The sequence below is a fragment of the Mustela lutreola genome, chromosome 12 (assembly GCF_030435805.1).
Source record: "Mustela lutreola isolate mMusLut2 chromosome 12, mMusLut2.pri, whole genome shotgun sequence".
Classification (NCBI taxonomy): Eukaryota; Metazoa; Chordata; class Mammalia; order Carnivora; family Mustelidae; genus Mustela; species Mustela lutreola.
In genome coordinates this window covers 22,105,537-22,128,514 of record NC_081301.1, presented here as the reverse complement: position 1 = coordinate 22,128,514, position 22,978 = coordinate 22,105,537, and the positions used below count along the sequence as shown (strand labels likewise).

Genomic DNA, 22,978 nt, shown 5'->3' with positions numbered 1-22,978 from the left:
GATTTTAGCCATTCTGACTGGTGTGAGGTAGTATCTCATTGTGGTTTTGATTTGTATTTCCCTGATGCCAAGTGATATGGAGCACTTTTTCATGTGTCTGTTGGCCATCTGGATGTCTTCTTTGCAGAAATGTCTGTTCATGTCCTCTGCCCATTTCTTGATTGGATTATTTGTTCTTTGGGTGTTGAGTTTGCTAAGTTCTTTATAGATTTTGGACACTAGCCCTTTATCTGATATGTCGCTTGCAAATATCTTCTCCCATTCTGTCAATTGTCTTTTGGTTTTGTTAACTGTTTCCTTTGCTGTGCAAAAGCTTTTGATCTTGATGAAATCCCAATAGTTCATTTTTGCCCTTGCTTCCCTTGCCTTTGGCGATGTTCCTAGGAAGATGTTGCTGCAGCTGAGGTCGAAGAGGTTGCTGCCTGTGTTCTCCTCAAGGATTTTGATGGATTCCTTTCGCACATTGAGGTCCTTCATCCATTTTGAGTCTACTTTTGTGTGTGGTGTAAGGAAATGGTCCAATTTCATTTTTCTGCATGTGGCTGTCCAATTTTCCCAACACCATTTATTGAAGAGGCTGTCTTTTTTCCATTGGATATTCTTTCCTGCTTTGTCGAAGATTAGTTGACCATAGAGTTGAGGGTCTATTTCTGGGCTCTCTATTCTGTTCCATTGATCTATGTGTCTGTTTTTGTGCCAGTACCATGCTGTCTTGATGATGACAGCTTTGTAATAGAGCTTGAAGTCCGGAATTGTGATGCCACCAACTTTGGCTTTCTTTTTCAATAACCCTTTGGCTATTTGAGGTCTTTTCTGGTTCCATATAAATTTTAGAATTATTTGTTCCATTTCTTTGAAAAAGATGAATGGTACTTTGATGGCATTAAATATGTAGATTGCTTTAGGTAGCATAGACATTTTCACAATATTTATTCTTCCAATCCAGGAGCATGAAACATTTTTCCATTTCTTTGTGTCTTCCTCAATTTCTTTCATGAGTACTTTATAGTTTTCTGAGTATAGATTCTTAGCCTCTTTGGTTAGGTTTATTCCTAGGTATCTTATGGTTTGGGGTGCAACTGTAAATGGGAGTGACTCCTTAATTTCTCTTTCTTCTGTCTTGCTGTTGGTGTAGAGAAATGCAACTGATTTCTGTGCGTTGATTTTATATCCTGACACTTTACTGAATTCCTGTACAAGTTCTAGCAGTTTTGGAGTGGAGTCTTTTGGATTTTCCACATATAGTATCATATCATCTGCGAAGAGTGATAATTTGACTTCTTCTTTGCCGATTTGGATGCCTTTAATTTCCTTTTGTTGTCTGATTGCTGAGGCTAGGACTTCTAGTACTATGTTGAATAGCAGTGGTGATAATGGACATCCCTGCCGTGTTCCTGACCTTAGCAGAAAAGCTTTCAGTTTTTCTCCATTGAGAATGATATTTGTGGTGGGTTTTTCATAGATGGCTTTGATGATATTGAGGTATGTGCCCTCTATCCCTACACTTGGAAGAGTTTTGATCAGGAAGGGATGCTGTACTTTGTCAAATGCTTTTTCAGCATCTATTGAGAGTATCATATGGTTCTTGTTCTTTCTTTTATTGATGTGTTATATATCACATTGACTGATTTGCGGATATTGAACCAACCTTGCAGCCCTGGAATAAATCCCACTTGGTCGTGGTGAATAATCCCTTTAATGTACTGTTGAATCCTATTGGCTAGTATTTTGTTGAGTATTTTTGCATCTGTGTTCATCAAGGATATTGGTCTATAGCTCTCTTTTTTGATGGGATCCTTGTCTGGTTTTGGGATCAAGGTGATGCTGGCCTCATAAAATGAGTTTGGAAGTTTTCCTTCCATTTCTATTTTTTGGAACAGTTTCAGGAGAATAGGAATTAGTTCTTCTTTAAATGTTTGGTAGAATTCCCCAGGGAAGCTGTCTGGCCCTGGGCTTTTGTTTGTTTGGAGATTTTTAATGACTGTTTCAATCTCCTTACTGGTTTTGGGTCTGTTCAGGCTTTCTATTTCTTCCTGGTTCAGTTGTGGTAGTTTATATGTTTCTAGGAATGCATCCATTTCTTCCAGATTGTCAAATTTGTTGGCGTAGAGTTGCTCATAGTATGTTCTTATAATAGTTTGTATTTCTTTGGTGTTAGTTGTGATCTCTCCTCTTTCATTCATGATTTTATTTATTTGGGTCCTTTCTCTTTTCTTTTTGATAAGTCTGGCCAGGGGTTTATCAATTTTATTAATTCTTTCAAAGAACCAGCTCCTAGTTTCGTTGATTCTACTGTTTTTTGGGTTTCTATTTCATTGATTTCTGCTCTGATCTTTATGATTTCTCTTCTTCTGCTGGGCTTAGGGTTTCTTTCTTGTTCTTTCTCCAGCTCCTTTAGGTGTAGGGTTAGGTTGTGTACCTGAGACCTTTCTTGTTTCTTGAGAAAGGCTTGTACCACTATACTCCACCCAGGAACCTAGTTCATTCCTGATTTACAGCCTCAGAATTTCTTGATGTTCTAACTCCACCAATTCTCACAATATCCCCTCTCCTAGTGCCCAAAAATCACTTGAAGGAATCAGTAAGGCTTCTTGTTTTGTTTAAACCACTGTTGTATAATGAACAAATGATTTTCCTGACCAGCCTGTGGTAACAAAGGAAGGGAACTGGAGGGCTTATATTCCGAGTCCTAAGGGGAGGCCGACCCAGAGAGCTGGGGTCAACCCAGCCAGGCGCCAGCCCCGCCGCACACCTGACCGCCCGAGCGTCCTCCCGCCGCTCCCTCCCCTCGGCCCGCCGCCCGCATCCATCCCCCGGCGTCCCAGCTGCACGTCCCCATCCCTGCCCACGTCCCCTCTGCTGCCCTGATTCATGATTTTCAATGGGATTTGACCTAACTGCACTTTTATATAAATACAAATAAAAACATATGTAAATTTATAGTCACAGAAGTAGAATATTAGAAAGAGTCTTACTATTCTTTGAATTTGTGAGGCTCTCTATGTGTGTGTTAGTTTTAGTTCTGGGGGTAAATTAAGATAAGTAGGTAAGATAAGAAAGTTCAAAAGTAAGCAATCAGCATGGTGACCTGGGGCTAGTAATATTTGATGGATTTTTGTTGTTGTTGTTGTTCCAGTGGATAGGAACAGAAACTAAGTCTTGTGGGTGGTAATTATAAAGAGACTGATTTTCATTTGTTTTAGAATATATTCCTTTTTTTTAACAGTATTTTAAATGGGTTGCTATGATAGTACTAAGTTCCCCATAAATCTAAGTATTCAAAAAAATGATGGATATACTGTTTAACTCAGATGTTGATTATATCTGCAATTATTCCAATAAGAGAAGTCTCTGATTCTCCATTCTAAATGTCTTCTTGAACAATTTCAAGAAAGTTGAAAAGGAAAATGTATCACTACCCAGCTCCTTGTTTAAGTATTTTCTTCTCTTCTATAAGAGACTGTGCTAAACTTTAGGGGGAGAAGAAAACATAATGAAGGTAAAGTGTGCTATTCCGTTCCCTGCCTCCACCCCCCAATGGAGATTACACATCAGTTTGGAAGACAACACTGATGCATTATACATAAAACAGTTAAATGGGAATAAAGACCATGAAGCCAAGTATTTAAAAATTGATAGATGGTAAAACAGTAGGTTTTATCTACTGAACTCTGAACTCAGAGGTCAAGAGGGATCATAGGCTAAGCAAGCAGGATACATGGAAAAACTAGGCCTATAACCTGACCTCAAAATGACCAACAATCTCCTAACACTGAATGAGTGTACTCAAGCTTAAATAGGTTTTGTAGATTATTCTTGCATCGTTTTCTCTAATTTAAAATAATACCAATTGTGCGTGCATGCGTGTGAATGCGGTCCGTACTTGTATAAATATATAAGCACATATAAATACATCCGTATAGAGCTGTATATCTGCACTTATGCCTAGAAAGAAATGTTGAGAGTCTCTATATGAAAATATAATTTCTGGTCTAACTTTTAGGCCTCCGCTTAGAAAAATGGTAAATCATAGACAATCTTTCCTCTCTTGAGTTGGTTTTGAGGATCCACGGGGAGGAAATGGGTGCATTCTTTCAAAACTTCACACTGCTCCCAATTCCAAACAAATCAAGCAAGATGAACAGTCATAACAGCAGTAAGTACAAAGGGATAGCAGAGGCAAGTCAGCATGGTGTTCACAGTATGCTCTCAGGTACAGTCCAGTAAAAGATCAAAGCAAAATTAAGCAAAATTGAAAGGAGACTGAGAATGTACCTGCACTTGCTCCAGAACTCAAAAAAGAGTAGTGTGTGAGGGAAGGAAAAACAAAAATGATGAGCGAGTAAGATTCTCAAAATTTACTGAGGACTTTGAACTTTAGTGGAAAAAATTTTTGGAGATAATAGCTGCCAGGGAATGAAGACACTTCATATTCCCGAGGAGTCCCAAATCCATCTCAGCTACTCACAGATAGTTCCTTGGCTGGTGAAAAACAAAAATAGTAAGATTTGGAAATAAGCACATTTGTGTTGAGGAACTAGGAAAACATGCTTAGCCCAAAGGCGTTCAAATGCAATTTTTCAGGGCTAATCTGGCCCAAACATGGACCTTCATTTATTTTTCCTAATTAATATCTGTGTTAGAAACCAGGGATCTCTACAGTTTCAAATATCCACAAGATCGGTTTTCAGCATGAAAAAAACTAGTATCAAATACCAGGCAATCTTGGGGTTGTTGTTAAAAAAAATAAGTAATTTTCTTTGTTTAGATACATTTGACAGAAAGTTTCTAACTCTCCTTGTTACCATAGATGTACTCAATTTAACAACTTTTAAGTTGTCTTTGACCTTGAAAAAAATGAAAGAGGAAGGTACCACGGACGTGGTTGATGGAGGCAGGAATGTTCAATCACAATAAAATTTAAAAGGGGAAATTGTAAGTTTGCTTACATTTAAGGGGATTGAGTATTAAGCACAACAATGAGGGTTTCTTACTATGAAGCCCATTAGAACAGGGAATTATGTATGAAAACTGGATTGTGGCGTTTCTGGCTCTGAACATACAGCAAAGCTCTGAGTCTCAGATTCCTTGTCTGGAAAATGGGCTGAGTAATATCAATGCAAAGGGATAGTGTGTGCACATACCCAGAACCTATGACTAGCTATGCAAATACATTCTTAGCATTCAAGGTCCTTAACAATAGCATTGATATTTTATACTTATAAGCAAACACTACAGCGTTTGTTGGCTTGTTACAAATTTGAAGAAGAAAGGCCTACATGGATACAAACTTTCAGGGAAGAAAAACAGAGCTCTATGTGTGATCTACCTCTGATATAGTTATCATATTAAACATTTTGGAACTACTAATTTGTCTCTTTTCTGGGATTTAAAAAAAAAATTACAAATTCTCAGTTCTGCATACCCACCCAGTGTAGACATTTTTACATTTTACTTTGGAGCTTGCTTCACTGGTAGTTTCCTACAAGATCAGGGTTTGCTCCTCCCTGCTCTCCGGGAGTGGGTATGGAGGAGAGAATCTCTGTTGGTGGTAGGCTCTGTTCTGCAGAAACCCCCTAATCCTCTGTTTACCACAACATGAGTCTATTGCCATAGAAATGATAGTTGAGATCCCAGATTCAAGCTCACTGACTTCACAGCAGGGCCTTGTAAAAGGAGAAGCCACGCTAACAAAGGGAAAACACAATTTATCAGAATAGTAGGCAGTCTGTTGCCTTGAAAGAAAGGGTAATTGTCAGCATTAAAATAAAAATGCATGAATGAGCTATGTTGTTGGGTATGCTGTAGTTTATTTTCTGTGTAGTACTGCCCGACTAAAAGTAGTAATTTGAAATTTTATGTCATTTAATAGTTTGCTTGTAAAGGTCAGCAGTTTCCCTTGATTGCATTTGTTTCTTATTGAAATAAGAAACAAGCAGATTCTAATTAATCTTGTTGCACAACTGATGCTTCTGTGGTCAAAGATTTTTCCCTTTTCATGATGTGTTGTTTTTGTTTGTGTGTTTATTGTGTGTTTTTGTTTTGTCTTATTTCTATTAATAGAAGAAAGTGAACCCGAACAAGACACTAAAGGTATTTTTTTTTCTTTTTGCCCTGCTTCTTTTAAATGTCTGGTTCTATTCAATTGTTTGGTTTTGCTGACCTTATAAACAACTCTAAGTGCTGTTATTTTTTTTAGGAAATAACACATGATGTGTGGGGAATGTTGTCAGCATTTGACCAAGTGTTATTAGATGGGTTGCTTTACTTTATAATGTATTCATTGACCATTTACTTTTATTAAGTAACCTGAAAATGCAAACAAAATGACATAATCAGCATGAGAATATTAATCTCACACAGATTGGAAGAGAAAGGTACCTTTTGATTGAAAGCCTTTTTTTATGGGGGGGTGGGGGATGAGGGAGTGTTACAATTTTTGGAGGAACGTAAAAGTGTTAAGATGCCAACTTAGAAGGTGCCTGGGTGGCTCAGTGGGCTAAAGCCTCTGCCTTTGGCTTGGATCATGATCCCAGGGTCCTGGGATCAAGCCCCACATCAGGCTCTCTGCTCAGCAGTGAGTCTGCTTCTCCCTCTCTCCCTGCCTGCCTCTCTGCCTGCTTGTGACCTCTATCAAATAAATAAAACCTTTAAAAAAAAAAAAAAAGATGCCAGCTTAGGTTTTAATTATTACTACTCCAAGAAGACAAGTATGATGTAACTGCTTCAAACCAAACCAAATCAATCAAATTTAAATTAATTTTAATTGCCCACAGATACATACATATATTTAGTGGAATATGTTTGAGGAAAGTAGTTGGAAATCAAACTTTTGGTGGAGGAACCCTACTTTGTAGAAAAAGAGTTTTTCTTCCAAGAAAGCACCTTCCATCCTGATTAAGATGCAAACTTTGTGCCGTTCTAACATAACCTTTTATGTTTTTTGGATAAGACTCACAGGTTCTCATTCTGTCTGCCTGTGCTTGCTCTCTCTCCCTCTCTCTCTGACAAATAAATAAATAAAATCTTTAAAAAAAAAAAAAAGACTCACAGGTTCTCATATTTTGGCATTTTGGCACTAGGAAGAAACCGTAGGCTGGTAGTCTTCGAAATAGCCCCTCCTTATCTGAGCATCCCAATAAGGTATTTGAGATCGTTTTCTCTTTCTAAACATCAGGTTGCTTATGACCAAATTTAGATAAAATCATTTCACCTGCTCCTGCGTGATTCTTTTGTTTTTATTTGCTTTCACTTCAACTCTGTCCTTGCTGTTTAGAATCAAGTAACCTGTTTGGTAATCAAGTACTTGATTCTAAAGTAATGGGACTTTATTACTGAATAAACCTAAAAAACCAAACCAAACCAAAACAAAATCCTCTTTAAGGGACACTAGAATAAAACAAAGAAAGGAAAAAATGAGAGAAAATAAAATCCATGTGAGCTCATTGTGTCCTTTGAAATAATACTCAGAAAGAGAATTTATGGGACACCTGGGTGGCTCAGTTGGTTGGACGACTGCCTTCGGCTTGGGTCATGGTCCCAGGGTCCCGGGATCGAGTCCTGCATCGGGCTCCCAGCTCCACGGGGAGTCGGCTTCTCCCTCTGACCTTCTCCTTGCTCGTGCTCTCTCTCACTGTCTCTCTCTCAAATAAATAAATAAAATCTTTAAAATAAAAGAAAGAAAGAAAGAAAGAAAGAAAGAAAGAAAGAAAGAAAGAAAGAGAGAATGTATAAGGGACTTGAAGTATTCCTCTGGTCCTACTTCCTTAAGAAAGGAGAGGAAACTCATCTACAGCCAAACGGCTTGTTCCTTTCGGGACTTAATTGGGATTCTCTGCCCTAGGCGCTCCTCCATTGCACCACCACTGCAATTTCAGACTGAATAATAGCTCCACCTCCTTACCACAAATTCAAATTATCCCTTAAAATGACAATCAATAGTAAGATTTATGATGTATCTGAAAGTGCTTTGGAAAATCGAAAGAGAGAAGGAAGGAGAGAGGGATGGGTGAGAATAAGAACATAATATAATTATGTTATAAAGGACTGTGGAATCACTGGCTGCTTAAGCCCAATTTTGAAAGTATGATTGATTCTCAACCTGCAGTTAGCGCTGTAAATTTACCCAAGAGAAATTAAAGCCCCAAACTCATGAACAAATATCATGAGAGAAAACCCAGGGGTAAATAGATTGCCCATGTCTATTTCCCATGATGCAGATGAACAATAATTTGCTTGCCCACAGGAACTGGAGAATAATGGATAAGACTATAGAAAGAGTTGCATCCTGTTTTTTCTTTAAAAATCCATACCAAAACAGTCATAAATGTTTTCCAAATTACTAAGTAAGGTCATACCCTGTCTATTAACTCGTTTATGTAACAAAAACACTTTTATGCTGTTTCGGATGCTAATAAAATGCATGATAGAGATATTCAATGAACATTTTACTTGATATGAAGTATACCACATTACTTTTTAAAACTGATGACCTGGACTGCATTTTCAGTTTGGGGCTACCAGCAAAGTAATGGGACTTTATTACTGAATTACATCTCTATAATTATTACCAGTGTATTTTTAATCCACGGAGGTTAGTCTGGCATTTATTTTTAATTGCAAATGGCCTTATTGTTTTCCATCTTTGATAATATGGTGGAAATTCTGTCATCCCTCCTTCAACTCTTCTGCTTGGAACTGGTAACAAACACAGATGGGTATAAAAATACCAGTTTTATTGCTGATGAAGCTGGATTGGAAAATAAACCTTTCTACTTTTTCATCTAAGAATTAGACTAACATCTGTTTTCTTATCCTCCTAAGCCCCTCCCCACTCCTTAACCTTCCACCCCAAGTTGTAGGACGGAGAACCCCATACCCTTGTTGTATGAGGGTAGCTGGGAGAATGATGGCCCCAAGAGGGCTGAGATACTCATAACATACACAAGTCCCTTTGTCCCGTCTCACTAATCAGAACAGTCACGCATCCATTCAGTTCATTGATCCCTTCACTCATTCAACAAATATTTATTGAATGCCTGCTATGTACCATGCAAGGCTCTGTCTCCCCACCTATCAATTAGCCCGTGTTAATGAACAAAGCAAGCTCTGCCCTTGTGATGCTTACATTTCAGAGAAGGAGAAAGCCAACAAACAAACTGATTACTATGACATGGTGATAAGTGCTATGAAGAACCACAAACAAGGGTAAGGGAATGTGTTGAGAAACATTTTGATAAGGAGACATCTGTGACCTTCTTTGGGGTCAGAGGGAAATTAGCAGGAAGGGTGGAAGCCATCTTTTAATACTGAAAAAAAGGGGGCAAGTTCCTATTTTATCTTCTGGCAAGAATGGGGTATGCAGAAAACAGTTCCCCTTTATTCCTGGCCTTTTCCCCTCTTCACCCACTGGACTTAACCATGTGTGTGGAGAAGCTGGGGCTGCTGTACTGAACGAAGAGCATGCAGACTGTGACCCGGTGAATGAGGGGGCACACGGGCTTGGTAAGAAGCTCCCTCAGCATCCCAGCTCCCACTCTGGGGAAGTGAAACCCATGGGTTCCCTGTGATTGAAGGCGTAATTTCAACACACCCTCACAAAGGAAACAGAATCACAAGATTTATTATTTACAAATCCCAGAAGCCAGGGTCTGGGGAGTATGCAGTGAGCCCAGGGAAGGGAAGTCCTCTGACCCTAGTCACAGAGAAGGGGACAAAGAGTCGGGTAGCAAGGGGTGGGTGGGGGTGCCTGGGTGGCTCAGTGGGTTAAAGCCTCTGCTTTCGGCTAGGGTCATGATCCCCGGGATCGAGCTCCGCATCAGGCTCCCCGCCTCGGGCTCCCCGCATCCAGGCTCTTTGCTCTGCTGGGAGCCTGCTTCCCTTCCCCTCTCTCTGCCTGCCTCTCTGCCTATTTGTGATCTCTCTGTGTCAAATAAACGAATAAAATCTTTAAAAAAAAAAAAAAAAAAGAGTGAGGTAGCAATAACCTATACTTACAGGAGATCGGGATGCAGGATACTAACTTTTCTCAGGCCTCACTCTAAGTGGTTATTTTAAAAGTTGCCCAAGAAAAGCAAAGTGGGAGCTTACGATGGACATCTTAAACTCAAGTCCTTAACTAAATGTCTAGACTCTGGATGTGGTAGGGTTATCATACCATAAAATGCCACGGCAGCAACTCAAAAACACAAAGTCGTTTTTTCAAAAGGTGTTTTTCTCACCATACAATCAAACCGTGGCTCAGCCAAAGGTCTATCTGGCCTTTTGGAGGAGACCAGAAGTTCATTAGCACAGTCACACCTTCAGGAAGCCACTGCAAATGCCAATACTGCTCCTTCATGTACCATCCTGTGTCCCACTGGACACCACCCCCCCAGCCCCAGAAGGTTCTGATATGGGACAGAGCAATATATTGGGCAAATTCACTGCAAGGCCAGGTTGCATCTATTTTATTTACCATCTCCCATTATGCATAGCTGTGTTGTGCAATGCAGATCATCAAAAGTTCTGCAGTGAGTCCAAATGATATTCTAAATAATATAATGCTAGCCAAAAGGGGGGGGGAGCTGTACATCAGAACAAAATAAATCCTCCCTTATTACTGCATTTCTAGGAAGAATTTACAGTCCCCAAATGAAAACTCTTGCCTCTATAAATTAAAGCAGAAACAGTGTCTAGATTTTACTCTTCTCCAGTTTCTTAGTCTTCTTCACTTTAGCCAGAAGGCTGTCATTCATGTTCAAGGGTACAGAGTTCTCTACAGCAGCTGCTGGCTACACTTTTCCAGTACCTATGGGATTGAAATAATCCTACTCCCAATCTCTAAAAGATCCTGCTTTTTTCAGATTCTGAGAGGCAATGGGACCTGTAAGATGATGAGTACAGTAGCCCCACACTCAAAAAAATGTAGGACACATAAGTATAGTCCCAACCCCCAAAAGTTCTTTCAACCAAATCATGAAAGTGGACTCAGCTATGTTGTGCAACTGAGATCTCCATCACTGTTGCCAGAAAACATTAGAAAAGGGGAAAATACCTGAGAGCAGTCAGTCTCTGTCAGTTGTCAAGAGTGCACAACCTGTGAGCTTACACTGAGTTGGGAGAAATCCCCCATCAGGGAGTCAGATGGGTCACCATGTGTCACTCTGGTAAATCTCGAAAAAGTGTGCACTGCCTCCTCACTGGCTGGTCTGCTGGAGAAATTCAGAATTTCCAGGGAGGAGAGCCTCAGTCACTTAGTCTTGATTGACACTTCCTTCAGACTCATTCATTACGTGACTTTTTATTTCCTATTTCACCTTGGAGCCCAGCTTTTCTGGAATTTCAGTCGAGGGACAGGCTTCACTCCCGCTTTAAGGTGGCATTTTTATCCCTGACTAGCAGGACTGGCTCCATAATTTGTAGGCCAGGTGATTTTAGTTCAAAAATCACAAGTAAGGGCGCCTGGGTGGCTCAGTGGGTTGGGCCGCTGCCTTCGGCTCGGGTCATGATCTCAGGGTCCTGGGATCGAGTCCCACATCGGGCTCTCTGCTCAGCGGGGAGTCTGCTTCCTCCTCTCTCTCTCTCTCTGCCTGCCTCTCTGCCTACTTGTGATCTCTCTCTGTCAAATAAATAAATAAAATCTTTAAAAAAAAAATCACGAGTAACTTCAAGAGAAGGACAGCAGACCGTTGAGCCAAGTAAGAGCACCTCTTAGCATGGTGCCCTATGAGACCACACAGGGCCACTCACTCTCGGAGGCAAGCCTGCTGACCACTGCGGCTACTGCCACTCGCTCTGCTATGAAATTTCTCAGGCTGTATGCATCACCTGCTAGGGAAAGTTTTCCAACATTCTATTTCAACTTGGCGTCATTCCTCATAGAATTTTGATCTAAAACAGTTGTAGGGGGACACCCGGCTGCCTCAGTTAGTGGAGTGTCTGCCTTCAACCCTGATCCCGCAGTCCTGGGATCAAGCTGGCAAAGGGCTCCCTGCTCAGCGGGGAGCCTGCTTCTCCCTCTGCCGCTCCCCCTTTTGTATTCTCTCTCTCTCAATCTCTGACAAACAAATAAATATAATCTTTAATTTTTTTTTTTTAAAGGCTGTTGTAGATATTTCTGAGGCTCTTAGGACCAATGTCTCTGCCAAATTTTCCTCCTCAGAGCCTTACTTTTCTTCAGTTTTGGGGCTTTCTAAAACTTGATGCTAGAAGAAGTGGAAGAAGTGTGTGTCTCACCACATGTTTTCTGGAGCTGTTGGGTTAGGCTCCACAGCAATTTTTCAAAATGTTATTAAAAAATTTTCAATCTCACAAAAAAGTAGATACAGTACTATAGTGAACTTCCACATTCCCATGACCCTCCAACAACAATGATCAAGAGTCTACCAACTTTGTTTCCTAAATTCTACTACTATGTTCTTGCTGCTGGTTTCTTTTAAAGCAAATCCCAGACATGAGTTCAATCAACCAATATATACATTAGTGAAGGATTAAAAAAAAAAACAACATAATCACATTACCATGTTCATTATACCACCTGTCTCCAATTAGCACTAATTTCTTATACCATTTACTACCAGGACTGTGCAATTTTAACCAGTTACCTCAAAATATCTTCCTACATCTGATCCGTTGAATAAGAATCCAAACAAGATACACACTTTTCATTTGGGGTTATGCCTCTAAGTCTTTATAACTCTACAGTAATTCCCTCCTCCCACCCCCATACAAGTTATTTATTCATAAAACTAAATAATTTGCCCTATTGAAACTGTCTACATTCTGGATTGGAATGAACTGCATCCATGTAACATTGTTTAATCTGTTCCTTAACCTCTGTTCTTTTGTAGGTTGGTAATTAGACCACAGGACTTTTTAAAAGCAGGCTCAGATTGTTTTGGGGGGGGGGGCAGATTCAGTTGTATTTTAACATTTGGTGTATTTTTTTTAACCACCTGTTGCCTTAAAGATGGACCCTCCTTTGCTTTTCTTTTCTTCTGGCTTTTGTGCCCAACTCTGTATTTCTGACATGCTCTGCTAACTCCATCTCTTAGAGTCGTCAATATCAAAAACGGGAAGTTGAATTAATCTGTACCTACAAATCTAAAATTAGAAACTGCAAAAAGATTTCAATTGTCACATCATATCTTCCCTGAACTTTCTCTCAGTTAATCAGTAGGGATTCAGTCTCAAATTATTAGTTACCTATTCTCCTGCTTACGCTGGGCCTAAAATATTTTTCTTTTTGGCCCAATGGGCTCATCTCATTCTCTCAAAAGCTTGACAAATATTTTCTGTCCTCCCACTATGATACAGTTGAAGATAAAAAGCATTAATTATTTCCTTAATTCAATTAAATACTATTACTTTGGTCAGGCACTCCTTCTAGGTACTGAACAAAACAGGCTTGGTTTTTGGTTGCCAAAAACTTATAATCACGGGGGTGTGGGAGAGGTAGACAATAGAATAACTTCAGATAGTGGTAAGGTCTGTAAAGACAATAAAACACAATGATGAAAAGGGAATGGGGGGCAGGTTATACCTTCTATTAGGTGGTCAAGGAAGGCTCTTCTGAGGAAATGCCACTTAACCAGAGAGAGGATGATAAAAGGAACATGCCACATAAAGATCTGGGAGATGAGTCTAATAGGCTGAGGGAAAGCATGGACAAGCTCCTAAGGAAGGAATGAAGTTAGACTGTCCTAGAGTGGTGAGAAACACAGGGTTCTAGAATAAATGGCTTAGAAGCCAGGGCATGGCATTTGGTATTATACTTAATACAGAAGGAACGTGGAAGGAATTTACACAAGAGAACACAATTTGATTTGCATTTTTTAAAAGACCACTCCAGGGACACTTGGTTGGCTCAGTCGTTAAGCATCTGGCTCAGGTTATGATCCCAGAGTCCTGGAATGGAACCCCACACTGGGCTCCCTGCTCAGCTGGGAGTCTGCTTCTCTCTCTCCCTCTGCTGTTGCCCCTGCCTGTGTTCTTTCTTTCTTTGTGTCAAATAAACGAATAAAATCTTTAAAATAAATAAATAAAAGATCACTCCAGCTTGAGCATTCGCTATAGGAGTCACTCACCACTTCTGTTTTCCTAACAGTTTTTGCCAGAATCCTGCGGGCTCCTGAATCCCACAATGTCACATTTGGCTCCTTTGTGACCCTGCGCTGTACAGCAACAGGCATCCCTGTCCCCACCATCACCTGGATTGAAAACGGAAATGCTGTGAGTGCCACCTGTATGGGGACTTGTCTGGGGGAAGACTCACTGGAGAGGAATTTCAGGATAGACCACATATTTGTGACAGTACCTTGACCTCTGTCATTGGTCCCACCTGTACCTCAATTTTTCAAAGCCTTCTAGGATTTTCGTCCTAGAAGTCACTTCCCTCGAAACTGAGCTCCGTGGGTTTGCTTCTTTCTTTGTATCATAACAGAAGAGTAGAAAATCAATTGCTCTTGTATAAAAGGGAAGAGAGGTCATAATTCCTTCCCATACAGGTAAATAATTCACACAAACCTCACCAGCTTAAGAATTAGTTCACTGGAGCTGGAGGCTACTTTGATGAAAACCAATTCAGAATTAGAATCCCTAGCTATCGATTCAACATTCTTTCACTTTTTATACTGATAATAATAACCATCATACATTAAGTGGTTACTACATGCCAGGCTCTCTTCTAAGCACTTTACGTATAAACATTCATTTACTCATTCTACAAACATCTACTGATTTCTAGAAATTTACTTTTTCCTAATTTTAGGTTTATCTTTTGGGATTTCAGGTAGAAAAAGGAGAGCTAAACATGTGGGCTGAGATCATCTTTGTGACTCAGATGCTATGTAGGCATGACTTATAATGTAATACAACCTCATTTAGTATCTTCTGTTTCTTGTAAGTCTCTTCAGAAGGGCAGGTTCTTTTCTCACCATTGGCGCCTACCCCAAGCAGGCTCTCTGACTGTTTCAGTTCTTTTAGGTGATCTTACATCACTAACACTATCCCAATTTAGTAATTCTGAGGGCCTAACCCTAAGTAATAACCAGAGTTTCCAAAGGCAATTCACAGATGGGACCTTTCTTTTCTTTTCTTTTCTTTTTTTTAAGAATTTATTTTTAAGTTATCTCTCCACCCAATGCGGGGCTCAAACTCACCACACTTGCACACACTACAGACGAGCTAGGCTCCCTTTCTTAAGAAGACTACATGCATCCACCTGCCTTCCACAAGTCCCACGGTTAGCTGCTTCTCTCACCCTCACTCATTCACTCTTACCCCACTTCCTAACTGCTATTTAAGACTCCTACAGGTTTGGGGTTGGAAGAAGTGAAGAGCAGTAACTGAAGTGGAAAAGATCTAATTTAACCGACACTCTTTTAGGTTGGCTTTCCATCACTGTGCCTGACAAGTACTTAAGACAATTCTTTCCATCATGGACACATTCAAGATTCTTGAGAAATCAAGGGATATTCAAGATGACCTCAGTGACTCATTTTCCTCAGGGAAGCCATCTCCCTCTTAGCCCCCAATTTGTTAGTTGATGGGAAGTCTTTCTGTTGGCGTCCCATCCATGCCCCAAAGAGATCTTTGGGGGAAGACTGAAAATAACTCCAATCCAGGTCTTCTATAGAACCTGTATATCCATAAACTCTTAGATCCAGACCACTGAACAGAGCTACGCCTTCTTTGCTTCTTCCATTGGAGCTACTAGGCAGCCTGCTCTCCTTTCAGATTTTACAGGTGTGTATCAGATACATCTCTGCTGTGTCAATAAACTGCAGGTGTGTCAGGGTCCCCTAGACCACCCTCAAGTTTGATGACTCACTAGAAGGTCTCAAAGAACTCAGAAAAGCCATTATCCTTATGGTCATATTTTATTACAGCGAAAGGATATAGACTAACTCAACAGTGGGTAATCAGTTGTTCTCTCCCTGTGGAGTCCCATGGAGAGCACCTAATTCTCCAGCAATGATGGCAACATGTATGATGTCTGGTACTCAGGAAGCTCACCCAGCCATGGTGTCCAGAGTTTTTCCCAAGGATCAGTTACAAAAGCATAGAGGGTTCACATGAATGACCTTAGCTAGTCTCCAGCCTTTCCAAAGGTCAAACTGATACAGTATAGCCTAGAGTTCCTACTGAACAAAAAGAGCTATTCACCATAATTTGCACTGTAACATAAACTATCTGGCATGGCTCATGGTCTCAGATATACAAAGACACTCTTATGAGGCAGGATTTTCCAAGGGATGAGAGATTATCTCTTAGAAGCAAGTCAAAGGCCAGTTCTTTCTTTCAAACGTGCAGAGTTTGAGCACCTCAAGTCCACTTTACAGTTAACCCTTTACTACACAGCAGGGGACATACATCAGCCCTTCAGGTGGTCCTTCATACCTTAAGGAGAGGGGATGCTTTCTGAACTAGTCCCTTGGGTTGGGTGAGGATGGTTCTTACTACAGCTAAACAACTCAAACCTTGAAGAGTCATCCAAAGGGTTCTTGGCTATTTGTATTTTTCATGTCCTCTGGGATAGTCTCTCTCCAGCTTTTTAGGATCTTGGTTGCAGTGTCCATATGTTGTTGCCACACAGTATATTAACAGCAGAATTTTAAAGTCAAAGGAGTGTTTTAAATGAGGAGAAAAAAAGAAAGAGAAGAAAAGCAGGTGAGGAAGGTGAAGAGCTGTAGGATGCTAGACATGGGAAGGGAAGAAGGGTGGGGAGAGAAGTGTGTGGGAAACAAAGCACATCCCTGTGTGAAATTCTGGTGAATGTTGTGTACCAGGTAAAAGATGCCAAATTCTTAGGCTACCTCAACTACTGAAGAGGGTCATCCTGCAATAGTAGCCTCTTGGGGGCTTAAATTCATTTTTTTAAATTATTTTTTTTCATTTATTATTTATTCCATTTTTTTATATTTTATTATTTGTATTATTTATTATTTTTCACTATTGTTTATGCTGAAGGTTTTTTTTCTGATACTTGAACAAAATTATTTTCTCATAATTTGTGTGTCTACCATGCATCTAAGTGCCTACCATGCATCTCTTCAAAATAGAGACAGTGAACAAATGTCACTTTATGAGCTTACTGCTTGAGGGACAATAAATAAGAAGAGGTGAAGGGTCAGCAGACCTAGGTTGGAAATGGTCCTCTTCCACGCATGTTCATTGTAGGGAAGTAGACTTGCCTCTGAGACACTGATTTTCCCATGTTTGTAATGACAGAGGTATCAGGTGGCTGGAGAAGATGATCCCTAATATGACATCAGGTGTATGGGTCTCGAATGTTGTTAAGTTACAGTCAAGGAACTTGTAGTTCCTGTTCTTCTTTAAGCTCTCTAATTAAATTTAAAATGTCATTTAAAATTCAAATCTTATTTGGCGATCTGTTTTGTGGCTCTTCTTTGGAAGCTGTTGTTGTTGTCTTTGGCCTCTCAAGGTAGAGTAAAGATATGTCCTAAGAAAGCTGGTGGACTGATGATAGGACTCTACTTATTTGACTTCCTCTGTGAAAACAGGAATAAGAAAATGGAAAGACATATGCTTACCAAAAAAAAGAAAAAAATCAGTGTTTCCAAAGGTTCATATGAGTTTAGAACTAGAAGATACAGGATTAGCCTCTGTCAGAGTTCAGGAATAATAAAAAAGCCAGATGGTTCGAATTAGTTTCAGTCTTATTGAGACCCCAACTTAATCATTCAAGATGTGATTCACCAAAAGCAGGAAGCAAAATAGACCCACTGCCTCAGATTCTAAGGCAAGAATAAAATGAACTGATAGTGACTTTTTTCCAGGAAGAAAGCAAAAGTACATCTGTGGTTCTTATGGTCAGGGAGAAGGTTGCTCTTACCGCCAGCTTTCGGTCATGGAGCTACTGCCCAGGGCCAACTAGAAACCGAGATGATAGTGCTCGTGCTGACACAAATCTCAGGAAATGGAGGCAAGCTTGGGCATTGCAAACCAGAAGAGCCTCCTGAGAACAGGGAAGAGCCCACAGCCCTGGTGTAATTTGGGGTGGACTGAACAAACACGAACGCAGAGCTGGGAGCTCACGGGCACAGAGTAAGACAGTTTGAGCCACGGCACTTCACTAAGGCACTACTAAGAACAACGGGTCCTCTAGAGGATATGACGGCTCCTTTCCTCCCTGGCTCTGTGAAAATATCAGTAACCTAAACCTCGAGCACTCAGAACAAGAGAAAGGCTAGCTATATGCCCCAAAGTGATCAAAAATTATTTTGCTTTCTTCCTACAGAAATGTCATTCATTTTTCATGAAAATGTGTAGTCTTAGAGGAACTTCAAAGCGAGCAGTAATATTCCTTTTGGTTTTACAACACTAGAAGTAGTAGTTTCATGTGGACAGAACACAGCTCACTTTTCTAAAAGAAAATAAGCTTGTATTTTGATAACTAGATTTATTTCAAGTTATACTTATCATATCTCCATTATTTTGGCATTCAAATGAAAAATGTCAAAAAATTACACGTCTCTTTTGTTCTTCCAATAAATACAGTTGCTAAAATATTTTAAAAGTTGAGTCATCTTAATTTGTTAAAAGAGTTTTATAAAAATAAACAACCAAATTATCTATACTGAAGACTGTTTCTGAATTTTCTTAAAGAGCGGCTCACCTTTATTTACACATATATTTTAAAAAGTAGTATTTTTGCTTCAAAGTCCATGAACTTTGGAGTCATCCTACTAGCTCTGTAAATTAAAATAATTATGTGTATCAGCTGGGATATATTATGTGGAATACTGCAGCATCCAGATTAAAAGAGGTCACTATTTATAGTAATGTTGACCAGAAACAATATGGAAATTTTTCTCAGTCTGGTATCCCTTTTTCTAGATGTATAAACAGACATTTAAAACAATCCTATTATTATATCTCCCAAAACATGGACCCTTCTGGGTCATACCCTACAGCTAGCTCCATGAGGTATTCTCAGCAAGCTGGAACTATGTACAAGACAAAGCCATCCGAGGTCTTCCTCTGCCAGGTCAAGTCGCGATGAAGTATAAGATTACCCATAACTGTGAACAGATTCCCTCAAACCAGCATTATTAATGTATTAGTGGCATTTAAAAATATTCCACAGGTCAATACTAGTTTGCCACTTTCAAAAAGCTTTTATATACATATCTCAAGTGCAAGTAAGTACTCCTATTTATGATAGAGGTTTCTAACTGCCTCCTTGTCAGGTCATGCTCTCAAAAAGAGAACCCACATACAGAGCAAAGAGCTGCTTATCCAGCTCCTTCAGGTCAAGTATGGCTGAGTGACCTGCAGGAAATTACATATTTACTGTAAATACCAGACACAGTCACCTCAATTAAGCACTCAGTTTTGCCTGGGCATATCTTGGTCAAAACTCAGTAATAATCTGAACCTGAGGGGCAAGAAGATCAAAATGGAGGACAAAGGGTTGTTTTTATTTTTAGGTCATCATAAAATACTAAACTGTTGGTCAGGATGATCCATGAAGAAAGAAAAACAAATTCAAACTATGACTAACAAGGCCTGCTGTGCATGAGTCACAAACCGAATCAAGCAAGGCCTCTGGAAACAGGAGGAAAAGCATCTAGGAGCCACATCACAATTGAGCAATGAGCCTTGTCACTTGTTGGTCTCTTTGCTGAACTATTTCAATAGCTTGATGGAGTTAGGAGAAGAGAGGTTAGCGGGTTTAAAACTCCTCCTCTTCCCTACCAAGAGTGTCTCAGTGACCTTGAGGAGGAGTGTAGGAATGACTTTCTTAGGTGTGAACATGAAAATAGTGCTGGTTTCTTCAACCTTGGGGATGACTCATTCCCCACTTGTGTCCTAGGCATTATGCTGACCTACTTCCCGAAGGAGGGATTAACCTTGCAAAGGGGGAAGGTGATTGTTCTAGAGATTTCACTTCTATGAACTGGAAAGGGATTATATTTATAAATGAGATATCCCAATAGCATGAAGTGTGTTGACTGAGCACAGAGGTTTGAGGCCTTTAGCTTTTTTCTCCTTTGTTGCTTGGTTGCTAAAATTCGAGAGAGACCAAAATTGTATCTCAAATTGTTCTGCCTTTTCTAGCTAACTTGGAGATTCAAATCCGTAAGAGGCTGCGCTTCTGATAAATACGATAATGACGCATCCTATCTGAATTCCCAACTGAGTATAGGTCTCTTAAAGAAATTTTTCTCTCTGCCTTGTCAATTGCTCATGAAGTCCAGGCTGTTTATCTGGGGAAACCACCATCGTACTTCATCTGACTTAAACTGATGCTCACATGAAGTTTTTATCATAAGGATTGAAACCAGTAGTGCAGAGAAGGAATAAAAAGGCAAAGAAGCTCACTGGAAGAACTTCATGCTTAATCACTACAGAGAGTGTTTGGATCCACGACCAGCCAGCCACCTGGCAGCAGAAAGAAGCAAGCTGGTTTCACCACAGGGCTTCCCCTCCCCTTGTTAGTCTAACTGTGAAAACAGGCAAAAGAGCAAAATAACTGGCTCCAAATTGCTTATTTCCAGCCTCGTTCCCTACCATGGGACGGAGAGCTCTTTCAAGGCCACCCCTCTGAGATAAGGTCAAGGTGAATCATGGCCTGATTCCTTAGTCATTCCATTCAAATTTCCCTCAAACTGGCATTTTCTCCTCATACAGTGACAATTAAATAATTATTATAACTAGAGTAGGAATTCTAACTCTGCAACCTCACAGAAAGTGCTGGGCAGCTGTCTTCCCCCTAGAGCTGAAAGGATGGTGACTAACAACCACTTACATAAATTGACCTACCAGTTGGGTGCTAATATTGCATTGATATATCCTGGCTCTTTAAAGATGTTTTATTTTCTGATTTAAATGGTATGGCATGATGTAGGTCATGCCTCGGAAACAGAATTGGATTTACAACCATTTTTCTTCATAACCGTCCATCCATCTGGTGTGCATTTGTGGGGAACTGAACACGAGTTAACCATTTCGTAATGCTCACAAGTCTGTGGGTTGTCTGGGTGGTTTTGCTGATTTGGACCATGATTTCGTGATCTTGGCTGATCTAGTTCCTGTGACTGGCACATTGACCGGGGGCTAGTCGATCTAGAATGGCCTCACTTGTGGATCTGGTGGTTGTTCTTGGCTCCCAGCTGGGGCAACGAGGCTAACTGGGCCATGTGTTCCTCCTCCTCTACTGGGCTAGCTCTGGGTTGGTCACAGGAGGCCACAGGTTCCAAGAGCAACAAGAAAGTAAGCCACAATGTGCAAGACTTTTACAAGTCTGTTTCTGATTTTCTAAAACAAGTACAAGGCCAGTTTAGATTCAAAGCATACAGAGAGATGATACCTCTTGGGGAAAAAGCTACAAAACTACATTGCAAGGTCATGGGCATAGGGAAGAAAAAGGTTTCAGCTATTTTTCTAATCTACCATGAGCCCTTTGATCATCATTTTGGTACTTTCTCCTTCGAGTCAACTGATGCAGCATATTAGGAAATCCTTGACCTAATTCTATCCATTTTTTTCTCCTTGACTCCACCAGGTTTCTTCTGGGTCCATTCAAGAAAGTGTAAAAGACCGAGTGATTGACTCAAGACTGCAGCTGTTTATCACTAAGCCAGGACTCTTCACATGCATAGCTACCAATAAGCATGGAGAGAGATTCAGCACTGCAAAGGCTGCAGCCACCATCAGCATAGCAGGTAGGATGGATTTCCACAATCGCACTGCTCCAGGAGAAGGGAGAGGTGGCACTATTCCACATCTCATTTGGCGGGAAATCTTTTTTCTTTTATTTTTACTCCAGTCCCCTTTGGGTGATTTCTTCCTCCTTGGGGACATTCCAGAGGTTGATCTACATAATTGATTTTAGGTGATATATTGCCTCCAAAACAAAATCCTCCAATACCTGTCCACGTGATGGGTAGCAGGTTCCAAAAGTTTATTTCTCTCTGTTTCTTTTCTCCCCTCCCTTTCATCCTCTTTTTTACCTTGCTCCTTCCTTTCTTCTTCTTTTTTTTAATCTGTTTTTTCATTTCCTTCTTTCCTCTCTCTCTTTCCTCCTCCTCTCTCTTTTTTTCTTTCATGGGGCTAATCACACTACCCAAGCTCTCAAAGAGTAACTTGGCAGATACTTCACATGGTTGTGCCAATTTCTGCAAGGCTTTTTCTTGAGGGCTTTTTTACTTAGGAGCATTTGATCTACTTTGTGGTCTTTCCCTTTCCTGTTTCAGGAAAGTGATAGCAGGACTTACAGGTGTTTTCAAGGAAAAGAGCTGACATATAGATTTCTAGGATATTTGTGTTGAGTTATAAAGGTTTATTTTTAAAATGTAAATGCCCCAAAGCCTTCTGAGAACATTTGTGGAATTCCTAGAGATGGAAATAATCCCTGTATCAGGAAATGCCAGGCATGTTACACTCATAATGTGTCTCCTGCCCAAGGGTCAGCAGAGTTGCTTGGCCTCACATGTGAGGCAAGCACTGGTAGAAACTGTGCCCAGGGCCAGCTCCCCAGATCCCCGCTATGTCTTAATACCATGCCACTTCTTTGATCTTCCATGATGGGGAAATTCCTGGTAATGTTTGTGATTTTAATATGAGATTGAATAGAGACCACAGATATATATATAGGGAACACTGGATAAGGCTGGCCTTCTAACGCATGCCTATGAGGGAAGGAGAAGATTCTAAAATGAAGGATCCCTTCTGTCTTCTTCTCCAGAGATATATCTGCTTTTAGTATCTTGAGATATCATATCAATTATTCTAGAATTTCCACTGATAGGAAATTCTCTAGGAATTTCCCATCACTTCTCCTAGAGAATGGTTGAGAATTCTAATAGTGAATTCAACTCAATTGAACAAATAATAAAACAATAATTGTTTGCATAGCACCTTGTTGATAAAATACTTTTGCAAGCATTTATTAAATACTAGATTCAAGCCATCATTAGGTAGAATAAAGGATGCAAACTTAAGTAACAAATGGGATAGTTAGCAATGGAGT

At 40.1% G+C, this 22,978-nt stretch overlaps 1 protein-coding gene across 3 annotated transcripts in view; it reads left to right on the top strand.

The window, feature by feature from the left end:
* MUSK (muscle associated receptor tyrosine kinase) overlaps positions 1-22,978 on the top strand; it is a 91,823-nt gene that overhangs the window by 37,568 nt on the left and 31,277 nt on the right. For 2 of the 3 annotated variants that reach the window (XM_059142502.1, XM_059142501.1), the window contains exons 6-7: positions 14,087-14,211; positions 21,512-21,671. In XM_059142502.1, coding sequence (XP_058998485.1) covers positions 14,087-14,211; positions 21,512-21,671 — 285 coding nt within the window. Of the gene's footprint in view, positions 1-6,063; positions 6,094-14,086; positions 14,212-21,511; positions 21,672-22,978 lie in introns of all 3 variants that reach the window. The other variant, XM_059142499.1, reaches the window with a different exon arrangement.